The sequence below is a fragment of the Chiroxiphia lanceolata genome, chromosome 1, assembly GCF_009829145.1.
Source record: "Chiroxiphia lanceolata isolate bChiLan1 chromosome 1, bChiLan1.pri, whole genome shotgun sequence".
Classification (NCBI taxonomy): domain Eukaryota; kingdom Metazoa; phylum Chordata; class Aves; order Passeriformes; family Pipridae; genus Chiroxiphia; species Chiroxiphia lanceolata.
Genome location: NC_045637.1, coordinates 111,141,923 through 111,167,625, shown reverse-complemented (window position 1 = coordinate 111,167,625; position 25,703 = coordinate 111,141,923). Strand labels below are relative to the sequence as shown.

Genomic DNA, 25,703 nt, shown 5'->3' with positions numbered 1-25,703 from the left:
CAGAGACCCAGACCCCACAGTTACTGAAAGGTCAAATACTTTGTCAAATACTGTAGTTGTTTGACTAAGAACATTTCCAGCTGCCGGAAATGGAAGTCTTTGGCTCTGGTTTCTGCCACAGACTCAAACAGGGAGCATGGTCAGACAAACTTCACCTCTTGGATAACAGAGTTGGCTCTATGTTTGTTGAGCAGATCATTAGCACTCAGGACAGCAGCACCTCAGCAGCACCTGTGATCTATTGAAATAATTTATTACACCCTCTATGAGTACAAAAATTTACAAGCCAGGTTTTTTTGTCTGGCTTCCCTTTCCCCTCCAACAGAAAATACCAAAAGAGGAAAAATTACTGTATTAATGTAAAATCTAAGTCCATTACTGTATGTGAAATGCAAGAAAATTCTTAGCAACTGGTATTTTCCCCCAAACACACAGATAAAAGATGTGATAAGCATCTTACAAAGTATTTCTTAACTATTATTATACAATGGTGTCCCCAAACAAAATCATTAGTGGGACAGTTTGGACATTTATGAGACAAAGAATTTTTTGGATGAGTTCTTGCCACATTTTTAGATGCTACCAGTAACCAAAGCAATCTTTCCTATGAGTATTACTGTAAAGCTATTTTAATCTCAGGACAAATTAGAAGTGAAACTCAAAGCTTTTAGTTTTTCTGATGAGAATGAAAAAATATAAATATGAATTTAAAAATGTACAAATTAAGAACAGAGAAGTTGCTCAGTGCATTCTGGATCGCTTGACTCTGCTCATTTCTCCTGGTGCTTTTCTTTTCTGAGATAATCCAGTTCCAAGAGCTGTGTTATTCTGAAGGTGAGACTCAGCTTCCGGCAGGCAGTAAGAATCCACAGGGGGAGGTGGATCCTTCAACAGAGGAAGAAAAAATGAGTGGGTTAATTCAAGAAGCTTCTGAGAAGAAAGAAACAGCTCATTAGTTGCCTAAAACTGAAAATAACAAAACGAGCATTGCACACCTAACATTTTGAATATGTTTTGTGAGCAGTTTCATACCCTGCAACAGATCCCACTGCCAGCACCAGAACATGCTACAGCAGTTAAATTTGAGGCTACAGATCAAAGCCCTCAGTGTAGGCACTCTGTGGCCACAATTCCTGGCAAAGGAGGCACGTGACTGGATTCAGGGGGCTGGGTCTGAGGGAGGCTGTGGGGTTGTGGAGAGCACCCTCAGGCATGCCCACCTGGATGAGGTAGTCAGCGATGTACTCCGGCTTCAGGCAGTTCACTCCTTGGGCTGCTGCCTCTGCTACATTAACCCTGCTGTCATCTGGCTTCAGCTTACTGAAGTCAGCAAAGAGATGAGTTGTTTCTTTAAAGAGAGAGACAGAATGACCAGAAAACACCTACAGACAAAACACAACAGAAAAAAATGAGTTTAGTTTTGTTTCTTCCTCAAGACAAGTGCAGTTCATGACCTTTAATTTCACTCATCAAATTAACTTGAAATCAATGGGAAATAAAATACCATTTACAGCTGCATTCTGTACCATCACATACCTTCCCAGAAGAGTGATCCTTCTCATCAGAGCAGGGCACAGAAATTCTATCCCCAATTCCCACCAGCACTACTGACTTGTGTTACTTCAGACAAGCTGCTCTGCCTGACCACTTCCAAAGTGAAGATGACATAGCTTTTTCCTCCCACCCTTTGACCATGTCTCAGCTACCCTGTGTAAGCAATTTAGTTCATGAAGACCTTTTACACACATGAAAAATGCCCAGCACAGTTTAACAGAAAGAAAAAAAACATAATTAAACAAACACACATATATTGCATTATTTTTTTCAAACAACTACATACTTGTGCTCCTCCCGACTGAAGAAGGCGCCTGAATCCCGCTTCCTTGGTTTGATCAACATTCAGGATCACTTTCCAGCCACTGAAAGCTCCCTAGAGAAAAGACAATTTAGTCAAAAGTTTGCTGGTACTGAAAAAGTACAAAGACTTGATGGATCTATAATTTGTCCCTTTTGAGAATATCCATCAGATAAAGACTTGCAATTACCTAGTTTTGTCTTTAAGTGTAAATGTCAGAAAAAAAATTCACAGAACATACAGCTATTGGGCCACAGTCAAGGCAGCATGCCACCAAACCCTCTCACAGCCTGCACAGCAAGATGAGCAAACCAATCTATGAAAAGACCCTTGGCAATGAGTATGTTTTCCAGAACACTAGACACTCATTTATAGAAACTTACCTTAAAAAAAAATTACTTTGAAACATTTCTCCCTGTTCCCCCACCAGGCACTTAGTTACAGTAACAGCACCAAGGGCCAAGTGGTTGCCTCCTACAAACACTCACTGTGGTTTCCAAGTAGGCAAAGAGGCAGGATTTGCTACAAGCATTCATTTAAAAAAGATTACTGTAAAACCCATGCAAGTCAAGATTTATCCTGATGTAACTGAAACAACACCTTCCAATGAATGCTCAACTGCAACGCCTGCTTTGAGAAAAGAGTTAATTTGGGGAGTTCAAGTCCCACTTCCAAAAATCTCACTGAAAGACTATGGAACTTGCATCATGAAAATCACAGAAGGTGCTTTAGGAAAGGTACCAGTACCAGTTGTGGTTTCCTCATAAAGCTCAGTGAGGTTGGCTCCTCAGTCAGTGCTCTGAAGCATAAATATCATCTTCCTGGCTGAGGGACGTTTACAAACATAAGTAGCCACATTCCAGCTTTGCAAAACATGAAAAATGGTTCAGGAGGAGATTAAAACTTTTAATACACCAGCATAGAAAGTTTAAAAAAGAAAACGAAAATTACTTAACTGGAATATATTCAGGCAAGACATTTTGTTCTTGATAACAAGACAGGTTACCTTCCCCTGCCAGTTAAGTTTCCAAGTTTCTTGGTGACAATCCCTGTCCTGTCCACCCACACTGTACCACTTAAGGAGTATCTATATACCTCGACAATGCCCGTTTCTTGCCTCCCTTTATGAATTCTTTTCCTCCACCTCATGGCTGCCAGTGCTAGTTTCTTCTGGTTTACATTGATTGCAGGCAAAACATTAAGTATGGAATTACTTCCCCACTCATAATCTTCTTCCTGGAACAAGCATAAGCTTCAATTACAAAGCATTCCTGCCAACTTTACCAGCAGAAAAACAGATTTAAAAAACCCACACCAAACAGAACCCCCCCCCCCCAAAAAAAACAACAACAAAAAAAACAAAACCAACAAAAAAACCCCAGAACAAATCCCATCTCCCTCTAGCTTTATATATGGATTTTATTTGGCCAAAACAGCTCTAGGTAAAATTGGAGATACGGCTCTTAATTGCACATATGTATCTAAATCAACTCACATTTTCTGCAACATCAAATCACGTACACAACCAGATTCCCGTTGCAGTTACCTACAATGGAATTCAACAGCAGGGCAAAGCAACTCACTACACTGCACACCACTGACTTTTTATTTCTGCAGTGTCTTCTAAAAGAATGAAAGTTGGTTTTGCTGCATAAAGATATGAACAGTCTACAGGTATTATTTTAAAGTCCACCTGGTCAATGTAAAAGAACTGCTTGACCCAACAAAAATAACAGGGAGGTGAGGAGTCTGAAGAACTAGCGTTCAAAAATGTTTATGCACGTAGTCATAGAGTCAGGTTATTTAAAACTAATATATGTTCATTTATTGAAAGGATAAACATTTAATTCCTAGTGTAACAAAATCCATGTAAATTTAGCTGATACCAGTGAGAATTTACCAAAAAGTACTCAAACCCCTCAATTTTCAAAAGCAACTATAAAAAGTATAGGTATTTCATTTATCTTATATGAAGAGTTTGGCCCAGAACTAGTTTTCAGAAAAAAACTTCCCTGACTCTGGATTCTCTAAAACTCCCAAGGCTCAGGCACTGTAAACTGCTAATCGGATTTGAGAGGTTGTCTTTTCCTACTAGTGCAAAACAAGAACAAATGCAAAAAGGTGCAACATAGTAATGTCTCAATAATAGGGTCACATGCCTGAACAAAGCAGCCAGCTCCTCTACATGCCTCCAGGTAGGAACGGTGAAGCACCCACTTTCCAGCTGCCATCGAAGCCAAGAATTTTTCATTTCGAAGAGGATGTCCCACAACAATGTGTGTGCAACTTGGATCAAAGTACTGCTTCTCAAGTACTATTCCACCTTGAAATGAGGAATGAATTTGATTCAAATTACCCAGGAGTCATGCTTGACCACAGAAAGGATCAACTCAAAGTGAGAATTATCTGAATTCAGATAAAAATATACTTAACTCAAATTTACACTGTAAGGATTGTAATTGAAATTACATGGGCAGAAGCTGGCAAGGAAGGAGAAGCAGCTAGGAAAGAGTGGCTCTGTAAAGTGCCACTGCAACACAGACAGGAACGGGAGACACCAGAGGACAGCAGATCCTGGGTACTCCCAACATTAAAGAATGAGGTTGTTGTGGAGACAGCTATAAGAAAGCTACCAGAAGACAAACCCATTGCTGTTTTATGGCAAAGCTGATCACTCGCATAATAATGATACTATATTCAAAGAATCGCTCACAGGTACAGAAAGCCATACATTTGAGACCTCAAATCTGATAAATCACTAACAGAAGCCCTTCCTTTTCCCCAACAAGCCACAACTGAGCAGACACATAGTATTCTTTGCATTTCACAAATATCTGGTACCTAGTTCCTCAATCAGATGGGAGTAATCAAATCTTTCTTGAGGATTAAGAGAAGACAGCTGAAATTTACGGTGTTTTTCTGGTTCTTCATCAGCCTTCTCATCTTCTGTAACAGCCTAGAAATACAGTAACAGATTTTGAAAATATGACAGAATGATTAGGTTGACAGCTGACTATGTCTCTGCCAAACATTCTGGGTTATTTTTACATTAAGTTTTCCTTTAGCTGGGAAAAGCAGAATCAAACCTGTCAATCACTTGACAAAAAGCTTGGATCTTATAAAATCATCCTTGGGCTCCTGCTTGAACATCCTCTTGGTTCTCCCTTTCTTCAGGGCACAGCTGAACCAATCTGTCATAAAAACTAATCCTCCATTCACATCCACCGGATGCCAGGTTGAACACATGAGGAAAGCATCACTGATCTATCACACTGCCTCATTCATTCAGAGTTTCCATAAAGTCTGAATTTTGTATTCTTTGAGGGCCTTTCCACTAACATGACACATTATGCCCCTGAAGACACAGAGCTGCCTCAAGTTTGAGCATTAGATGATGCATTGCAGGCAAAGGACTAACCTCATTGTCCTTTTCCTTTCCAAGGTCACAATAAAATAGAATTTTAAACCAGGTTTTTGGCAGAAAAATAATTTTCCATTTGTACCTAAACATAAAATTCCAGATACCACCAAGGAAGCCTTGGCCTAACCTTTCTTCCATCGTCCTAACGTGGCTGGAGGAGTTCCAAGTAATACACATAGTAACTCTTCACTCCAAAGCCTACCTTAGTTTTCCAGCATGAACTAACAGGACAAACACCTTTATTTGTCTGAACAAACAAGCTTTATCTATTTGAGCAAATACTATTTGTTCAAAATCTCAAAGAAAGGGGGAAAAAGAAATAGTACTGCACAAAAGTAAACCACTTCAAGATTTTAAATGTAGATATTCACCTATTTTATACTCACTGTCAAGTTCAAAATTTCTTAAAGTGTCACTACATCTGTCAGAACACAAATCATCATAAACATTTCTCCATATGACAAACCTTTTCTTTGGGCTCTGGTGCCACAGGAGGGTTAGCCAGGGGGAAAGCAATGGCGGGGGCCTGTGGAGTGGGAATCAAGTTATCTTTAATCGGTGTTTCAGGATCTCTACATACAGGATTCTTCAGATCTTCAATCACCTCTCCATCTCCAGCCTCAGGAACAGCTGTGAAAGTAAAGCACTGTTGCATGACTTGTCTCTGGAAGAATATAATTATGGATAAAGTAAAAAATGAAAATAAATAAAAATCCCCACAACTGCTGCTACAACGTATACAGTTATATTTCACCACTACCTTTCATAAAGATGCTCTTCCTTATACCACAAACCACCAACTGCAGTATTGCAGACTTCTGTCCCCAGATGCCTTGCTTTGAAAAAAACCTGAAAACCTCAAACCACCTAATTTCTCTGGCTAAACTGCACTGATTTGGTTGAACAAAAAAATCCGTTGAATGCATTCAGTAATTTTCTTCAACCCTCTGTAAGACAAGGGCCAGTTTTCAGGAAGACTACTGCCACAAGCAGAAACTCTACAAGTAGATTGGTGGCAGGAGGGAGGAAGTGAGGAGAGAGAAATAAAGGATTCCATTACTCAGAACAGGAAGAAAGTAAAAACAGATAAAAAACCACCTGGTTTTGGCAGAAAAAGTATGTTGCTTCCTTAATCTTAGCAGTAGACTTAAGACTTCAAGAAGAAGAGGGAATATAGATAAAGTATCTTCACTGAGTCCTGACCCAAGCATGTCCACCAGCAACTCAACACATCTTGTTTTTTGGATCTGTGAGTGATCTTCCTATACCCCCATTCTTCACCTATGAATATTTTCATTATAATGAAAAACATTTTGCTACTGGTATTCCCATTTGAATTCCACTATACCTACTTAAGGTTTTACCTGGAAACCAGCTGTGGTTCCAAAAAAACCACCAAAAAACTTTGGAAGATTTTATGCAGATCTTTTTTTGGAACCATGGCAGTCTATTTTTAGACAGGCACTGCCTTGGCGTTTGGCCACAAATGGACAGGAAAGCTTCTCTCTAAAAAACAGCAACACATAATAGAGCTCAAAGACATAAAATTGTATTTTAAAAGTCTCAAAGATCAAATGGATGCTGTCACAAAGAACCAAGGATATTGCATTTCTGATTTTACCTATACCAGCAATCTCTGCATCAGGTACAGATCCTCTGAGGGCAGACTCATCCACATTCTTATTGGAGTTACTCTGACCTTGCTCAGTGTACTGGGAAGAACTATTAGGCCACTGAAAGTTGCTGACAAGTCTTGCTCTCTCCTCCCTTGCAGTAGGATCATCCCAGACGATCTGCTCACTCTGGGATGGCTCTGTGTTTATATCCGCAAGTGCCTGACGGGATTGCCTAAAGAAAAAAGCACAGGTACCTTAAATACCCATCCTAGAAGGCAATGTGTTAATGATCACATCAACTCTAACATCCAAGTGACTTCACAGTCACCGGAATGGCTGGGAAAGGGGAAAATTTCAGTATAAGAGCTATTCTGGTATGCTGGCTTTGTGAACCCAAGTGTCAGCTTGGCTGAAAAAAGTCACACAGAAAATCAGTAGATGTTTTTATTATGTGCCTATTAATAAGTTATTACCAAATCAGTGTACCTTACTCTTTACTGAGCCTATTTATTTGCAAATAATCACCAAGCTACATGAATAATTTTGCAAGATTTCCATTACTTTTTTAGTGTACCTCAGCATGATAGAATAAAAATTCTATCCTCTGTTTAGAGAGAAAAGAAAAATAAAAGAGAAGAACCATTCACAAAGGTGCTTTGCAGGAATACCTACTACTTGTATATGACCTACATGCTGAAATATTGCAGCACTGCTTTCTTCAAAATCTGTAAGAACATTAATATGAACAAAAAGAAAATAAACCTGTTGGCATAATTCAACTCAAAACTGAAAACCAATCACACTATTCTGTGATTTTTTTTGAAAAACAAAAAGGTACCCACTACAGATTAAGACAACGTTCTGGCTTTATCTAGCACATCCAGTGAAAGATTCTGAATTGTAAGAGAAGCAGCTCAAGTACATCAGTAGAGACAGACAATACACTTGAAAATCCTGAAGACCTATTCATGTTCCAATGAATGTCTAAATATGCAAAGGGAGGACAAAATAAGATACTTTGAAACACAAACCAATACCTTAGAGCTTCCAAGACCCTACTGCGGCCATTTCGCACAGACCGTGTGCTATCAGGAGTGGTTGGAGAACCATCAAAACTGCTCCTTGAAAGGGATCCTCTTTGCCCTTGTGGTTTCACCAGTGATGTGGCAGACATGATCTCCTGCAGCTGCCTTTGGAAGTTCTCCCTCATTTCTAGCGCTTGAGTTAAAACTTAAGAGAAGGAACAAAACTCATAATATCACAACTGTTGTATTGCAACATGAGACAAGTGAACGACTGTTCACTGTTTCAGTGAAAACTGGAATTCCAGTCAACTTCCCCTGGCACTGGGACAAAGACTGTACATTAAGAAGAGGAAAATATACTTGGGGAAAAATATCTAGGAAAACTACGTATGCCCCAAGTCACCTATTCTTAGGCACAAGAAGAAACTGGACTGGACTTCTGAATTTGCTCACAGGATCTAACTTAGATCCACGATTCTCCAGGAACACATTTATTTACATAACATATACTCCAAAACAGCAATTTGCCATGTTAAAGATGAACTTCAGTGTTTTAAAAACAAAAACCCAGCAATTAAGTACTTTGCAATGGATGATCATGATTTTCTTGCAGGCTGTCAAAGTCTTTAAAATAGAGAGGAAAACTCTTCCCTCACATCCAGCAAAAGTAGACTCTGTACTTGACCAGTATGTAAATATGGTACTTAAAGTTTCTAGATCTTAACACTCAGCACCTGAAACTGTAAAAGGCTCATATTGACAGTTTGATGTTCCAAAACCATTTTGAAAACATTTGAACAACTGAACACATTTTGAAAACATTTACCTCCTTTGGATTCACTGTTTACACTTTGTTCTTCCCCTGCAGTGATTGTTCCCTTTATTTGGTCAGTAATTATATCACCTTCAGCATCATCTTCATCCACTGGAATTATCTAAAGCCAATGAAGACAAGTTGATTTCTCAAATACCAAATTTTTTTGCTTTTTAACCATGTTTGACACTTTTATAAATTCTGAAGATTATTAATCTTGCCTTAGAGTAAATCTAACATTTCTGCTAATGCAATGACAGTAGAATAGTGAACAGTAGAATCAGTGACAATTCCTATTCCACAGTCTAAATGTCTGCTATGGAAGTTAACACTTTGGATTTCATTACCTACAAGAGGAGGCAAAGACTGAACCTACATCATCTCAAATTTGGAAAGGAGCTTCTGAAATGCCTGTGTATCCCTCCATCATCCTAGAAGAGGAATATTACAAATGCAAAAAAACCTCAAGGGACATCTGCAATAGCTACTATTAACTACTGGTCAAACCTTATTCAAGACATTGCTGAATAAGCATCAATGTTTTTTATTATTATATTAATATAACTATTAAGTAAACCAAATCACTTCAAAGAACATGAATTCTTATCACACATCATACCTCATTTTCCTCTGCTGGGTTTCCAGTTGATGGAAGTTTACTGGAGGAGGAGAGCCTGATGTCGTGCACTGCACTGATGTCCAGGCTCATTTTGGGATTGTAAGTGTGAGGGAAGAGAGATTCAGGAAGCCGTTTATATGCTTGGGCACTCTGTAATAACATCAGTTAATAAGAGAAAGATGAGGAACTGATTTAGATAAAAGAAATTTCACACCTTAACAGGAAAATTTGTTTTCTCCTCATGGACAACAAGGTAAAAGTGAACACAAGCCAGTCAATGTATTAGTTCTAAGCAGGATACAAAACATCAGTCCCCATCCATGTTCAGGATAAATGCATACAGAAAATCCACTGCCATATAACTGGTTTTAAGTCTCCATTTCCCTTCACTTTTAAAAAAGGGAACAAAACAAGCTTCATACCTCTAAAAGCCAGTGTTCTGAAACAATATGTATACCCCGTTCTTTAACAGATTTGTACTCCTTATTGTTGTCATTCTGTCCTCCCTTGTAGATAAAGTGTGTTACTGTCTCATCAAAGCACCATCTAGAAAAGAAAACAAAATACAAATTGAAGACATAATTTCTATGAAAAAGTATCAGAAATCCAATTCAGAAATTTTCCTGTCCCTTGTTCAAGTTAAAATATTGTTTTGCCTATTTTTTTTATGCCGCAATAAACAATAAGCTCACCGTCTTTGCCAGAAAAGACAGCATTCTTAGGCACAAGGATGTTTCACAACAGAACAACTTCTATGCTGTTTGAAAGCATTCCTGAATAAAACTAAATTGGATAAACACATGGAAGAGGAGGTGTTTTGCTTTAGTTTTTGTTTTGTTTTTATTCAAGTAAGTGGAGTTTTAAATCAGTCATATTGAGCTGCAAGTGAAATACTGACTCTTGAACAATATGTGCCCGTACAATAAGAAGCACAAAATAAACAGAATGAGGAATTCTAACTTTTAAATTGATAAAATCTAGTATTTGCTATTTAATGCTATCTAATGCAAGTATCTTCAGCATTTCTAAGCTACTACAAAACATAAGGCAACTTCCCTCACATGATGAATAATGACACTTATATAATAAGTCAAGTAACAAAACACATAAATCAGATTTATTGGAAGCAGAATTCTATCTTAAATCACAAATGTTAGTTTGTAGTTTTTCTTCATGATAACCTATTTTTCTAAGCTTTTCTAAGACTGACCTAGCCATGCTTACAGACCAGAAAATAATTCGTTTTGAGCCCAGGAGAAACACACACAAATTCACACCAGATTCAGAATATAAAATATACAGCAAATGTTAAACCATTAAACCATCTAAAAGCTAAACTTCTTCAAATATGAAGAAGAAAAATAAAAAATTAAAAAATTCTGCAAATCAGGAAGACTTTCTGAGACAGACTTATCAAGAACACAGAGACTGGGACATGGCAGGGAAAGATGGCCTTACTTCACATTAGAAGAGGATGACTTTAAGATGCTGAAATGTAACGTTTAACTATAGGAAAAGGCATATTAGAATGCGAAGACTCATATTTATTTCAGATCACATCAGTACAGAAGGTTAGAAGCCATTTGTGTTGGTTGATACCTGCAGTCTGCTCCAAGAGAAGCTGCTACTGCATTCAGTTCCCTTTGCCTCTTGGCAAGTTTTTTACTAACATATATCACAACATCGGCCAGAGGCTTGGGCTCTTCTTCCTGGTCAAGCAGTAGGGATAAAAACAGGACAGTCAGTATTGGAAGGTTTCTGTATCAATAACAAAAATACTACATGCTACATTAAATATTAAAGAAAACTACGTAATAACAACAAAGGTAAGATAAATACACTTCCTCTGTTTTTGCTGCTCCCAAACTCCATGGTCAAAACCCATCACTATTATCGTGCCATACACTAGGAATCCCAAGACAAAAGATTCACTTTCAGCCAATCTCCCAAGAACATATTCTGCTCCTCTCACCACAGACTCATTTCCTGAACACTGAAATTAGGGAATTATCAAACCTGATGCCACTGTAGTATTTCACTGTCCTGGAGCGAGAAAAGTAAGAATAAGAAGCTACAAAATAAGAAATGACAGCCTTCCCTTTCTGAAGGTCATTAGCTTTCTTGCCCCTCCTCTAGAGTAACTGGTACTAACATGGCAAGCCATGCATAAATGCTCCCTTTCCTCCTACATCTTTTTGTTTTCTCTCACTAGGGTGGATTAGACTGAAGAGGTAAGATGACTGCAAGAAAGAATAACATAGTATGTCTTTGTAAGAAGTGCTTCCTAGTAAGAAGGAGCACCTTAAAGAGGAAGGCAGGAAAAGAAGACGCATTAAGACGAACTCCTAACTTTAGTCCAAGACAAAATAGCTAACCCTGTTCAGCTGGAGCCTGGGAATTTTTTAAGTCAGACAAAATCATCTCATTCCAATACTACAAAGTCTAAATTGGTCCATATTTATATGCCATGTCACTTAGCAACTGGTTAATATTCAAGACAGTAGTACAGAGAGTAGAAGAAGAGTTTAAAATTCTTTCCCTTCCATGAGGAAATTCTTTTATCATACCTTCCTTTAACTGTCATTGACATTGAATGCATAATCATATGGATTTGTACTCAGATAGATCACAAATAACAATTCAAGAACTCCTTTGTAACTTAAATCACAAAAAGATATGGGCTTTTCCTAATTTATGCTCCAGAAACTAAACCCCAAAATTTCCTACCACTTTTGACTGTGCAGCAGTTAACTGAGGGCTGGCAGTAAGAGCTGCTGTATGCCTTGTGCTGTTTGCCAGTGCCAATTTCAAGTTTCTGCCGATGACTTCAGAGAGAGGTGTGCTCAGTTTCCTGGTTTTTTGATCAGGACCTCTTGGAGTTTCCAAAGCTGCCAGAGCATCCTACCAAAAAAAAAAAAGAAGAAGAAGAAGATACTTCTCACTCAAGTGCAAGTTACACAAACACAGTCCACAGTAAGACTTCATATTCCTAAAACCAGGACAGTGTACTACAGGAGCAGCTACCAACAGCAACTGTAGTAACACTGCAGAAAAGCAGTACAAGACAATCCCAGCCTTACAGTCTGCATAAGCAAAACAAGAAGAAAATAGTTTATTAATCTCTCTTTTTACTGCCATCACTGAAAACTGCCCTCAGTGGAAAAGCCAGTGGCCAAAACCAGTCACTCACAATTCCAACCAACTACTTTAATCTACTAATACCTCACCCCACAAGAGTCGCATATGAGTATGTAACTTTATCTGCAGTTTTAAAATACCATTTCAGACTGCCTTTTTTGAAAAAAAAGAGAAATTCTGGTCTAGAATATCTTGTTTTTGAAAATGATCGGAGTGGTGAACTACTAGGATTTTGAAAAGCCGAATACCAACTGAATCATAGATTTACTTGCTCACAGAACGTTTTGGGTTGAAAGGGACCTTACAGTTTATCATCTAGTTTCAACCCCCCCGCCATGGGCAGGGACACCTTTCACCAGACCAGGCTGCTCAGAGTCCCATCCAACCTGGCCTTGAACACTGACAGCGATGAGGCATCCACACCTTCCCTGGGCCACCTGTGCCAGTGCCTCACTACCCTTACAGTAAAGAATTTCTTCCTAATATCTAATCTAAACTTACATTCTTTAGTTTGAAGCCATCAGTCCTTGTCTTGTCACTACATGTCCTTGTAAAGAGTCCCTCTCCATCCTTCTTTGTAGGCTCCCTTTAAGCACTAAAAGGTTGCTAAAAGGTCTCCCTGGAGCCTTCTCTTCATGAAGCAGAACTAGCTAAAGAGAACACTGGATTCGCAACACATGCAAACCACAACAGACAACTCACAAACAACCCCCCAGAAAAACCTAACAACTTTGCAGGAATTCAGTGCACTGATCTTTCAGTTAAGGCCTTGAAAATGAAAATCAAACCTGAAGCCTTCCAAAGCACACTCGAAACATTCAAGAGCTATTCCAGCACAGACACTCACTAAGTATCAGGGCTTTCTTTGTGTGCAGGTTTTTTTAGCCCTTTGTGGCCTTCAGAATGAGACGCTGAGCCCAAAACCCCAACACGTTTTTCAATTTGCAATAACAGCTTCATAATTGCTATAAAGCTATTACATTAAAACATGTATGAAAGTAGCATCTCATCACAAAATAAACAGACACTTGTTTCCAAATACATAGAGCCAATTACAAGCTGCCTTGTTCCATTTCTCAGTCTTTAGATGCAGAGAACACAGACTGTGTACTGTCTGAGGTGTAGGACACACAAGCATATGATGCAATAAGACAAAGGAGCTTTGTTAAGGACACTACAGCATCTTCTAGTCAATAAATTTTGTCCACAGGTTATTAACTAAAACTATATAAATAAATGGAGCCAGTTTTCCTGGCTTTATTCAAAAGGGAAATTCTGTATGTGAACAGTATAAAAATGGATAAACACAGGTTTCTGTGCTGCTTTTAAGTTTATGCACATTTTTAACCATACTGGCTCTACAGACTAAACAATTTGCAAAGACAATCACCTTTACATCAAAAGAAGGCTTGAACAACTTGTCCTTGGAAAGAAATTTTGATGGTGTGTCAAGATGTAAAGATGGTTCTTTCTGCAGTGGTCCGCCTTGTGCAACAGGGGTTGTGTTCCCAATGTGATGAGAGATGACAGCTTGGAAAGCTTTACTCTGGAACCTGTTGATATCAAGTGGGGTCACAGCTGGTTTTTTTCCAGCTTCAAGAAGATAAGCAGGCTGTTCTGAATCAAGACATTTAACAGCTGCTGGTGTCTTGGTAAGCTGAGTAACGAAACTCTCAGTATCTTTAAAAGAAACAAAGAAAACATAAGGAAGCAAACTAATTTTTCTTCTGAACACAGACCTCACACACACTTTTATTTAAACAACAACCAAAAGTTCACCTGACCTTTCTTTCCCTAAAAGAATAATTCATATCCCCCCCAATAAATGCTCTAAACTACAATTACATTTTTAAAAGCCACCATGTTCAGCGTCTCTTTCAGTTAACTACTTAGTTTGTATTCCGTAGGCATGAGCTTGACCCTAAGTGTCTGAAAAGAAGTGAGCAATCCCTGCTCCACTAACACTGTTAGCAGTTCCACACATACCTGTATAGCTCACATATGTCATACAACAACTATCAAAATTCTAATCCAAGAAAATGATGTAATACACAACAAAATCTTCCCTTTCAACACTAAAGGTAACTCCTCCTCCCTGGCTCCTTACTTTCCACGCAACTTCAGATTTCTTTTGCATTCCTAACTCTGAATCCCGCCTCTTTAGCTCATCACGTATACATCCAGTCCCTCACACCTTTGGATTAACAGGACTGAGATTTAGCTAGAAATAAACTGTTATAACTTGTCTATTATAAATACTTTATACACTGTCTTCATAGCTGAAAAAAATTTAACACAAGAATTGCTTTTACATTTTACTCCTCATTTCCCATGACCCCCCACTTTGTTTCCTTAAAAATGTAATAAACAGATAAGATGTGCCATGCCAATGGCATATCTTCTGTCCTCTGACTTAGTGACCCATATAATTAATTTATGAGGGCACTTTTAAAACAGGCCTGCCTACATTCAGTATTAAATCATTGTAGTCTGCATCTTAATATGGAGGAAATATAGCCAAATAAGAGACTTGAAATAATTGGAAAAGGAGCAGAAGATGGGGTAGGCATGAAGGACTGAACAGAGGGACTTCATTGCAGACTAACAAGTACGAAGTTATAAGCTGGATCTATCATCAATTCCCACTCAAGCTACAGAGCAGCATAGGTGCCAAAAAGGACAAAGCTGAGACACTGAGCTTGAATCCCAACTGATTGATAACCAAAAGACTCCATTGGCTCCAACAGACTTGCAGCAAATACACAGTATCATTTCTGTAATCATGTCTCAAAAGCAGGAAAAAAATATAGAAAAAGCATGGTTACATTGAGTAACCTGGTCTAGGGGGTGTCCTTGTCCATGGTAGGGGGTTGGAACTAGGTGATCTTTAAGGTCCCTTCCAACCAAACCATTTTATGATTACATCTTAATATTTGGAAAAATATCCCTTTAGCTCTAATAATCTGAAAGTGTTAGGAAAAAACATTCATCATACCTGCCTTTTTTTATTGTAAACAAACAGTCACACAGACACAATCACGTTCCCTAACTTGCTGATAACCAACCTTCAGTCTCTCCATTTTCAACCAAGAATTTGCTTTCATCTGCTCTCTTCCCTATCCTTGCAGACTGCAAAAGCCAAGCTACAGTGACTGCTGGCAAATTCCACTTCTTCGCAGCTTCATACTTGGAACCATTCGGTTCTCTTACCACAAGATGGGTACTGGCAAACATTCCTTTTTTTGCATTGGCTTTCCGCACAAAGAATTCTTGGACTCTACAATTACATTAATAAAACATTCATTTAGTCATTAAGAAAATTAATCTAGGGCACATTTATACTATTATAAAATGTACTCAAGCAACAGAAAAAGAACTAGTAGAATTAGACATCTAAAGCCATCCACTTTGCACTTTACAGCCTAACCTCCAAGCAGAAAAAAAGAAAAATTAAACAGTAATGTTTTGCTCCTATCAGTATTGAAAGCAATATTTCTCTTACTCCAGCATTCCTCACATCTCTCATTTTCAAATCATATGCTGGGCCTAACATTCTTCTGTAAGATTAATGGAACAGGCTTGATTCCCTTCTGGAGCTAACATGTATCATTTCCAAATAATTAACAGTTTTCTTTATATTACGGTTTTTCTCTTATCATCAAGGACACAATCTTCCAAAAAGATGGCAGGACTGAGAACTCATAAGCAAATAATTTAGTTCAAACAGCCTACAAATCAGATCAAATGATACTGTAAGCTACACAAATTTGCTATGTCATGATTAAACATGTTTTTCTTAACGTTTTTCAAAGATTCTGATGAACTGGGAGGAAATAATTCACCATGCCAGCTCCTAAGTAATGGCACACTATCACTGGTTATGAGGCTGAACTGGACAGTGCTGAAGAAGAGGAAAAATGGTCCTCTCCTGGATAACTGAACAACAACCCAGAAGGCCTGACACCTGAAAAACTGACTTTTATTACTCTGTTCTAGGGCAGAGTAGAAAGTTACTGAGACTCGAGTCACTGGGAAACACAAGACTGAGCATATTCTGGTAGAAATTAGACTGTGTGAGTACAGACCATATTTCTTTAAAGGAAAGGAAAACAGAAGAACTATGTAATGACGTCTCATTGCTTCAGCACCAGGTTTTGTAAATAAACAGAATTCAAAAGAACTTTAATCTTTGTAAAGAAAAATGAAATGCACAATGGCAGCACACTGGCTATCTAAGAACAAGAAGAAATGGTGACAGGAGACATACCTGGCTCCCAGCAGTCCTGCCAGATAAGCAAGGGAGTCTCTCTCTGCACCAGTGAACTGGCTAAAAGAAAGAACACAGTCTTCCAGAGGGGTAGCTCCTTCCATTACCAGGACTGGTGTGAAAAGTGGATTGGACCGGAGATCTAAAAAGAGCTGCTGTTCCACACATGCTATCTTTAAGAAGGTGAAAGAGATAAAAATGTAAATCAAGCTAAATAGCAACAAAGCCAACAATATTTCAGCAACTGCACAAGAGCATTTATGGATTCAACAGCAAGCAATCCTGCTTCCATCATTACACCTGATACAAATTATTTCCCAAATTCTTTTTTAGATCACTTCAGTTTTGTCAAGTTTGACATACTGAGCATTATTCAGAACTTTTCATTACTTAAGTTCCAACCCTCTATGTTCCCTTAGAGTAGTTCAAGGCATGATCTGAGGGTCTGTATAGATTTACTTCACAGAAAGTTACCTCATACTGAGAAATACTAACAGCAGGTAGTCTGTATCATATGCCCGCTCTTGGCAAATATGGTTAGTACTTTTTGACTTTTAAGCTGTAAAGGTGACTTCCTCTTCTGCCACAAATAAAAAAAGCTATAAAAAGCATGAAACAAGCAAAGATATAAAATGAAATCACTATTAGTCAACTAGCTCCTTCTACGATTCATCATTTAGAGAGAATACTGTCAGACCTTATAATGACCTTTGAGTCAAGACAACAAAGTCCTGTTTAAGAGTCCTATAGTAAATGAAGTGCAACAGACAAGATACCCTACAGATGCAGAGGTTTTAAAGCATGCTTTCATTTAGTATATTTCAAATGAAACAAGGCTAATCTCTCAGTATCTTATTTATGTGTAAGTCACCAATAACTCCATATCTGACAAGATACGTATGCGTTTGTGGAATTGAAAAAAGTAAAAATCCCTTACCAGCCATGTATTTGTGACAACATCACCAACAGTTGGCTCCACTGTGCACCCCAATAAAGGTACCACAGCATAGTCTGCAATGGCTCTGCTGTGCAGTGGCAGAACTTTCCCAGCATTCTCCTTTATAATATCTGCAAGGCAGGACTCCTCCTCTTCACCAAAACCCAAAAGAAGAAAAGTCTTTCTGACAAATACACCTCCCTCAGCCGGTGCAGAAGGCTCTCCCAAAGAACCATTACAGACAGAAGACTGATTCTCTCCTTGAACAGTTGAGTTAGTAACATCATTGAAGGTTCTGGATGTTAGTTTTTCCACTTCATCTGAAAGGTTAAAGAAAAATAAACGAACAATCAAGCATAATAATTGATTGACAAGAACATCAAAGACAACCCAAAACAGTTTCATGAAGAAATGACAGTATTCTGCTGTTTTCAGCCAGGTTTTAGTTAAAAACTGTTCAACATAGGCCTGTTTAAATTTGATTTCTGAAACACAACGTAGAAATTAACATACCTGATGTGGTTAGCTTTTTAATAAGCAAATCTTGAAAACTCAAATGCTAATTATGAGCAGTTAAACTTTATACAGTATGCTGAGCCTAGAACATACCTAATGTAGAATCATTATTTACATATTGAGAGAGGAAGTCATCTTCAACAGCTTTCTGGTGCTTTAGAACGTTCACAGCTTCTTTCTTTGCAAGACTGGCTTTTTTTGGAAGAATTGACTTCATTTCAGGTTGTTCCAAAATTGGGTTCTCTAACAGCTGATAGTTTAGAGGGATATAGTGCTCCACTGGATGTAGATAGCCTTTACTATATGACTCCAGTAACCATTTTGCTGTCACTATATGAGGCCTAGGAAATGAAGTGTTATAGAAACAAGTTACAGCAGGTTTAAGACTTGTGATTCTTCTTTCCTGCTCCACAAAATACTAGGAAATACATACACATGAAGTCTGTAACTCCCATACTAAGCAAGCTTTGGGCACTCTACAAACCTCAAGTTTTTTTAATTGTTTCAGTCTGAGAACAGCATTTCATACCTATTTTCTGTAACATAAATTATATCTGCCACTGCTAGGTTGCCAAATTCTTCCTCCTCAATATATTAACAAATACATGCTAACACCTCTTTTCACCCATAAAAACACTTGCTTTTCTATTCACTGAAGTGACTCATGGCTGCCCAAAAATACAGCATTCAAGAGCACATAAGGATGTACTTATGAACACATGCTGTAAGTTTTCTTATTTAAATCAAGAACCACTTAGTATTTTCCAATGAATATGTGGTTTCAAAGAATCATAGAATGCTTTGGGTTGGAAGGGACCTTATAGTTTACCATCTAGTTTTAACTCCCTTGCCATGGGCAGAGACACCTTTCACCAGACCAGGCTGCTCAGAGTCCCATCCAACCTGGCCTTGAACACTGACAGCGATGGGGCATCCACAACTACTCTGGGCCACCTGTGCCAGTGCCTCACTACCCTTACAGTAAAGAATTTCTTCCTAATATATAATCTAAACTTACACTCTCCCAGACTGAAGCCATCAGTCCTTGTCCTGTCACTACATGCCCTTGTAAAGAGTCCCTTTCCATCTTTCTTTGTAGGCTTAATCCAGGTACTAGAAGGCTGCAATTAGGTTACCCTGAAGCCTTTTCTTTTCCAGGCTGAACAAACCCAATTTTCTCAGTCTTTCCTGAGGCTGCTCCATCCCTCTAATAAACTTGGTGGCGTCACTCACACAGGTTGATGTTCTTGATGTGCTGGGGACCCCAGCGGTGTTGGGAGAAAGAAAACAAGCTGTAAGTAGACTTTAAACAATACAGTTATCACAACCTGTGAGCCGTCTTGTCCAAAAAGTGTTTCAGCTCATCATTACTTTCCCCCAAAATGACATGAGTAACATCTTCATTAAGTTGATTAAATCGAACACCACCACCAAAATTAATAAGTCTTCTCAGTTTGTCCAACTTCCTGCCACTGAAGCCACATAGATAAATCTACAAAGAGAACAGAGCAATAAATAAGGCTTTAAAAATGTTAAAAAAAAAAAAAAAGAAAGAAAAAACAAAGAAGACTATTTTGGTATAATTTGTTTCAACTGCTGCAGAACACAAAGCAGTGGTGCAGCTTCTGAGAAGCAGCAAAAAAGTTAAGCATTTATGATTGGATTCATTTATCTTTGAAAATTAATCTAGCAAAGCTTCAATGTTTACTAACGGAATGGACCCCAGAAATTATACAATACAAAAATCCAAAACAAACCTCCACACCAGTTCTAGAACCCATTCACTATAGTATTTAAATATATATGTCTATACAGAATTTTATATTTATCATACATATTTAATACAATCGTATACACACACAAATGTAAGCACACACACAAGCTACAGCATGTGGACACAAATCTGGTATTAGTTGCTGACCACTGAAACAATTTACTCAAGCAGCAAGTGCCAGTGCTCCAACATAGCAGCTTTCACATTGTTAAGACTAAACATGTCAAAGTATACATTGTTAAACATACTCGACAACCATCTAACAAATCTTCAGGGGCTTGAAAAGAACTTAGGTCCAAGTTTTCCAGCTCATCAGGAAGAGGATCCAGTCGGCTGCTCATAGCAGAACTACATGCAGTTTCATTAACACCGCTCAAATTGATATTGGAAATGTGGCTGACGTCCGAAAGGGTCTGATCTTTAAATAAAATTAAAATCAAAAAAGAGGCATTAGATTTGGCTCATCCCTCTCTGCCGCTTCACTAAACAACAAAATGTAAAGCCTGAAGAATGAAAAATACTAGGTAAGTAGAACCTTGGTTAAACCAAGGGCTTTATTTAAACACAGATTGAGTATGGTCTTGCTAGCAAGAGTATACACCTTCTGTTTATTCCCAAATAGATACTACCTATGACATAGCAGCAAATGAGACTGGTTTTCAAGATTTTCATTCCAGTTTTGTAGATACCAATTAGAAATACTCTTACAAATAAACAGGGCTCTCTCTAGTAGAGAAATCAACAAGCTCAGTGATTTAAGAGAAGTAGGAATCAGTATCAGGTGGACACAGACATTAAAGGTGGCTGTGTCTTTCATGCTACCAATGTGTGCTTAAAAAAGACTTTTAACTTTCCTTCTGTTAGAAGCATGGAGTAAGTAAAAACAAGTATATGAAGAAAAAAAAATAATAATAATAATAAGAAAACTTCAAAATCAGCATTTGTTCACCACCCTCAAGACTGCTGTAAGATTAAATTCATTACAAACAATGTTTTTAAACTTCAAATGTATGAACATTCATACTTTTATAGGACTTACAGATATACTCCATGGATTCTCAAGCAGACAATCATACACCTAATTCAAGTTCATGTTTTTAACAAACATTCATGTTTCAAATCTACAGATGCTGGAATATTCAACGTGTATAAAAGCAATCTATCGGGTTTTGAACTTAAGCAGAATCTAGAACCCAAACTGTCAAACCAGCATTGCAAAAGCAAGCACCTTGCTAATCTTAAACAGTTCTTCCTCCTTAATATAAATGTTTCCCACCTTACTTTTAACATATTTTAAAATATCTTACTTACTATCAGGCTTGCTGGCATCATTCGTAGGTGTTGATGTACTGGGTGCATTACTCAGTTTTGATCCAGCCTCTATTTTATACATTGTCTCATCCTGACAGAAGCCTTTCTTGATGCTGTCAGAAAACCACTGCACGGACACACAGTGCACATTCCACTTTTTGGCACATTCATACTTCTGACCTTCCAAATGTAAACAAAATTTCAAAAAAATCACAATCACTAAAAGGCTGAAGCTTCAGATAGCGATTGCAGAAAGATGGCTGGACATTAAGAAAATTCAGAAATTCAAATAACTTATTTTAATGTGCAAGTTGTGTTATCCTGAACTCTGTTGATAAGCTGCTTATTCTCTAATTAAAGTTAGAGTAAAAAATATCATGGATGGCTAGCTCATGGGTACAGTATGACAAGGCACTAAAGAAACAAAAAAGGAAAAAGGCTTTAAAGCTTTCAAGTACACGGAAAAGAAATGGTTAAGAAGTCCCAGGATATTTCACCATAGAGATAGGGAGGGAAACTGGAGAAAAAAGAAAACCCTTCAATGCTTCTCACAATAAAACTAAAATCCTTTCATCTTCCCAAGAGGAAGGAAAAGGAGCTTTCGTTTTATCTTAGTATGGAGTTCAGAAGGCACGAAGAATAATCAGTTAAAAAAGCATCAGGCCATTATCCAATTTCAATCGCAGTATAAATTAAGTACTATCCAGCTCTCCCAAAAAAATGAGTTTTTCTTTTCTTTACCCCCTCTAGGATTCACCCTTTTTTCTTCCCTTAAACACCAACTGTGTCTCTGGCTTTTTTATCTCTTTTGTTCTGTCCCCCTCACGCCTTTAGACCAAAGCAAGGGTGCCCTGTGTTGTTCCTTCCAACAGCAGTGATTGCCTAAACAGAAGCAGTAAGAGCAACACCGAAGCAGAGCAGGAGACGGTTCCAAACCTTACGTTTATGCAGATTTACACTACTTCAACTCAAGAAGTGAAAACAGTATTTATTCTGTCGGTCCTACCTTTTGGCTCTTGAACTATGAGGTGAGTACATTCATTCATCTTGAGCTGCCCTGTGTATTGCCCCCCGTGTTCGGCAGTAAGGCGCTGGACTTCTCTCCTGTCTGAGCTGCTCAAGCCGGTCACGCAAATCGTGCAGCCGAGGAACACAGGACAGGCATAGTCTGCAGTGTTAACATCCGTGTACCTCACCATGCTAAAGCAAGGAAAGAGAGAAAAGGGAAGTATACTTTTTCCTCTGGGTAAAATCAACTAGTAGCCTGTGTTAACATAGGAATTACCAGTCCCCAAAATGAAATCAGTTTTGTTTTTTCATACCTTTGTTGAGACTTATCCCACAATGTCTTAACCCAAGAGGGAAGCAAAATAGGTTTCTTTAGAGAAGCAGCTACCAAGTATTTCTTGCTGCCAACTTCTCCAGCTACAAGATGGGTTACTGACACATTGAGGTCTCTGCACACACATCCACCCATCATCTGCACATATTTATGAACTTCTTCCTGGATGGGCAAAAAATATTATTGAAAATTATCAAGAAAAAAGAACCTACATGACAGTTGTGTTCATCTTAAAAAAACCAAAACCACCAAATGTGGATTTCAACTGTCCATGATTTTCCCTAAAAAAAATATTCAAAAAATACAAAATGGATATATATGGAAGCCATAAAAACATAACTATAATTTCCATTCTATTTTCACTTATGATAAGTTGAACGTAATATATACCCTTAATAAGAACACTACCATCGCACTGTATAAGCAAAGTTTGACAGATGGTTGACATCTTAGGTAGTTTTAGAAAGAGCTATCAGAATAAATAAAAAGTAAACTTCTATGATAAACTACTTAAACCACAGTTGACTGGATATTAAACCTTTACCATGTAGTCTGAGTAACCAGAAATGTTGTCTGCAGCATTATAGTCACAGACAAACCAGCAAGATAAGTGATACATCTCATCAGTTAATAAAAATCCCTAAAACATACATTTACTCCCATATTAATACCCCTTAAATATGATAATATATGCATATATTTATGTGATATACATATGTGCATGCACAGATACACCACTACATACATGTTTATATACTACATATACTTGCAAGACTCCCTCTTTCTTCATACAGCTCTCTACATAAACTACACACACTCTACAAGCCACAGAAAACTAGGTAAATCTAGACACAGGCAGTTAGACATATACAGTATGACTGCTGCCTTAGTAATGAGCCTTCTGAAGCAAACACCAACAACAATCAGCTAAGCAATCCATTTTTTGGAAGGCATTACCCTGACATCTTTCTCCAGGCTGGTACAGGACACCGTCACATCGGCCATGGCCATGTTGTACACAGGATACTCGGCTCTTGGGACACATCGCTGGGACTGCATGCAGTACAGCACTACCTGTGGTCCCACGATCCTGCAGCCAAGCTGCGAGAAAGTAACAGAAAAAGCACAGAGAAAATAAGCAGAGGGCACACAGGTATCAGGAAGGCTTTCCTTGTCCCTGAATCCCAAGGAAGGCAGGGCCCCTTGGTCTGTCTTCCCCCTCCTCTACCATCTCCGGGTAGCTGATACTTTTGTTTTTTGCTTTCAGCTGTGGATTTTCTGTACAATCCTTGTAGATTTCCTGGCCTTAGTAAAAACTGCAGACGCTATGGCTAACATGCCAGAGAATTCCAGCTAGCCTATCTTTGTCTGCTAGACAATTCCTTGCAGCTAAAACCAAACCATGTTTCTCAGGAGATAGAAAAAAGTCTAAGAACCAGCTTAGGGACTCCAGCAGAATCAGAACTGACCATACTTATTTTTCCACATGTTTAAAAATAATGATTATGCTTTGCTAGTCATCTTCTCCCGTAAAGAATGCAGCAAAAAGGATGCAGTCAAGTTGATACTACTACACTCACTGCAAGAGAGAACGTGCAGGATGTAAGTATAGACATGAGTTCTTCCAGAAAGGAAAGAATATTGCTAGGAGTAAATAGCTGGGTAGCATACCTTTTTGAGATGACTGAAACCCACGCCTCTAAAAGGATCACAAATGTAAAGTGATTTATCATTTTCTTTTATGTTGAGTACTGTTTCTTCTTCAAGGATCTGGAGATGTTCTTCTGACTGGAATTCTTTTATAGACTGCAAGTAAATGATGCATACAACGTTTATGATACATACATGCATACAATGCATACAACAGTCCTGTGCAAACTACACAAGTGCATTTCCTTGAAACAGCTCACAACAAAGCTACCATGCAAAACACCTTGTGGGTGTTCCCCTGACTCTTCACAACATTCGGACTTAATCATTCATCATACAAACTTTCAGGACCCGATCCTACCACATGATGTCTTTGGCTCCCACTAAGCTCTCAAGCTGGAAAACAGTGCACCGTGTCCTCCCTAAGTTTGCTTAGGGCTTAAATGAGTGACCACCACCCAGACCTTATGGGCTACATGTCTCTTCACTAAATGTCAACAAGGTTTGAAATAGCACTTATCTCTTGGAATAATTTCTTCAACAAAATTGTTCTTGTTCAGCATACTTTATTAAACATTAGACACCTGTGTTATGGAAACAGCTTTATTTCCAGGTGTACACACGTGAGCTAACTTATTATATGGCTCATACAGCTCAGTCAACGACAGAAATCCACCAAGCTCATTGACAGAGGTGACCAAGTCTACTTACCTCAAGAGCTTTGAAAAAATACTCCGAGCTCCCGGAAGACTTTATGAACTTCACAAAAAACGGCTCCTTGCCACCTCTCATCCTTTAACAGAGAAGCAAAACCCAGTGAGCGCCCTGACATTCCCGCCGCACCTCGGAACCCCTCTGGCCCCTGTCCCCGCCCCACGGGCACACCCCACGCCGCCCGGCCTCGGCGCCGACTTCTGACGGGGATGGAGGGGCGGGGGCAGGTTGAGCTCACCAGGAGGCCCCCTCCTCACGGGGACCAAGGCACCCAGGGGCCCCTGCTGGGCAGAGGGTGCCCGGCGCTCCCGGTGCCCCCTCAGACCCCCGCCGCGGCTGCACCCCCCCCAACGCCTCACCCGCCGACCAGCGCCTCCGCCACGGGCGGGAAAGCGGCGATGCTCGCACTGCGCAGGCGCGGGGCGGGGCCGGCACGGCAAGGGCGGAGAGGAGGGCGGGGCCTGTGCAGTGTGGGCGGGGCGGAGGCGGGGCTCCTGCTGAGTTACTCCGACCGGGGGCGGGGCCGAAGATGAAGGGGGCGGAGAGGAGGGCGGGGCCTGTGCAGTGTGGGCGGGACGGGAGCGGCCGTTACGTGCGCGCGGTGGGAGGGGTCCCCTGAGGGTGCGTGGGGCCGAGGGGAAGGGCGTGAGGAAAAAATACCTGTGGAGTCTTAGGGGGATAAGCGGTTGGAATGGGCCTTACAG

At 39.2% G+C, this 25,703-nt stretch overlaps 1 protein-coding gene across 1 annotated transcript; it reads right to left on the bottom strand.

The window, feature by feature from the left end:
- Positions 1 to 237: 237 nt before the first annotated feature.
- On the bottom strand, positions 238 to 25,451 carry TOPBP1 (DNA topoisomerase II binding protein 1). The gene is made up of 28 exons (XM_032711445.1): positions 25,359 to 25,451; positions 24,997 to 25,078; positions 24,307 to 24,441; positions 23,593 to 23,736; positions 22,616 to 22,797; positions 22,300 to 22,493; positions 21,294 to 21,473; positions 20,231 to 20,400; positions 19,537 to 19,700; positions 18,302 to 18,549; positions 17,693 to 18,012; positions 16,756 to 16,928; positions 15,554 to 15,765; positions 13,879 to 14,168; positions 12,078 to 12,251; positions 10,950 to 11,059; positions 9,773 to 9,896; positions 9,351 to 9,500; positions 8,744 to 8,852; positions 7,930 to 8,122; positions 6,898 to 7,124; positions 5,743 to 5,906; positions 4,697 to 4,811; positions 4,015 to 4,178; positions 2,951 to 3,091; positions 1,841 to 1,930; positions 1,221 to 1,382; positions 238 to 885 (listed from the first exon to the last, which is right to left on the bottom strand). The coding sequence occupies exons 2-28, from the start codon at positions 25,075 to 25,077 to the stop codon at positions 742 to 744; spliced, it is 4,560 nt and encodes a 1,519-aa protein (XP_032567336.1). The 5' UTR covers position 25,078; positions 25,359 to 25,451; the 3' UTR covers positions 238 to 741.
- Between the last annotated feature and the right edge of the window lie 252 nt (positions 25,452 to 25,703).

Excerpts from the sequence above, each read along its gene's own strand:
- TOPBP1 (XM_032711445.1), bottom strand. The coding sequence starts at position 25,077 with ATGAGAGGTGGCAAGGAGCCGTTTTTTGTGAAGTTCATAAAGTCTTCC. Across the intron at positions 24,442-24,996 it reads ATTTTTTCAAAGCTCTTGAG|TCTATAAAAGAATTCCAGTC; the intron begins GTAAGTAGACTT and ends ATTTACTTGCAG. Across the intron at positions 14,169-15,553 it reads TGAAAATGGAGAGACTGAAG|ATACTGAGAGTTTCGTTACT; the intron begins GTTGGTTATCAG and ends TTTCTTTTAAAG.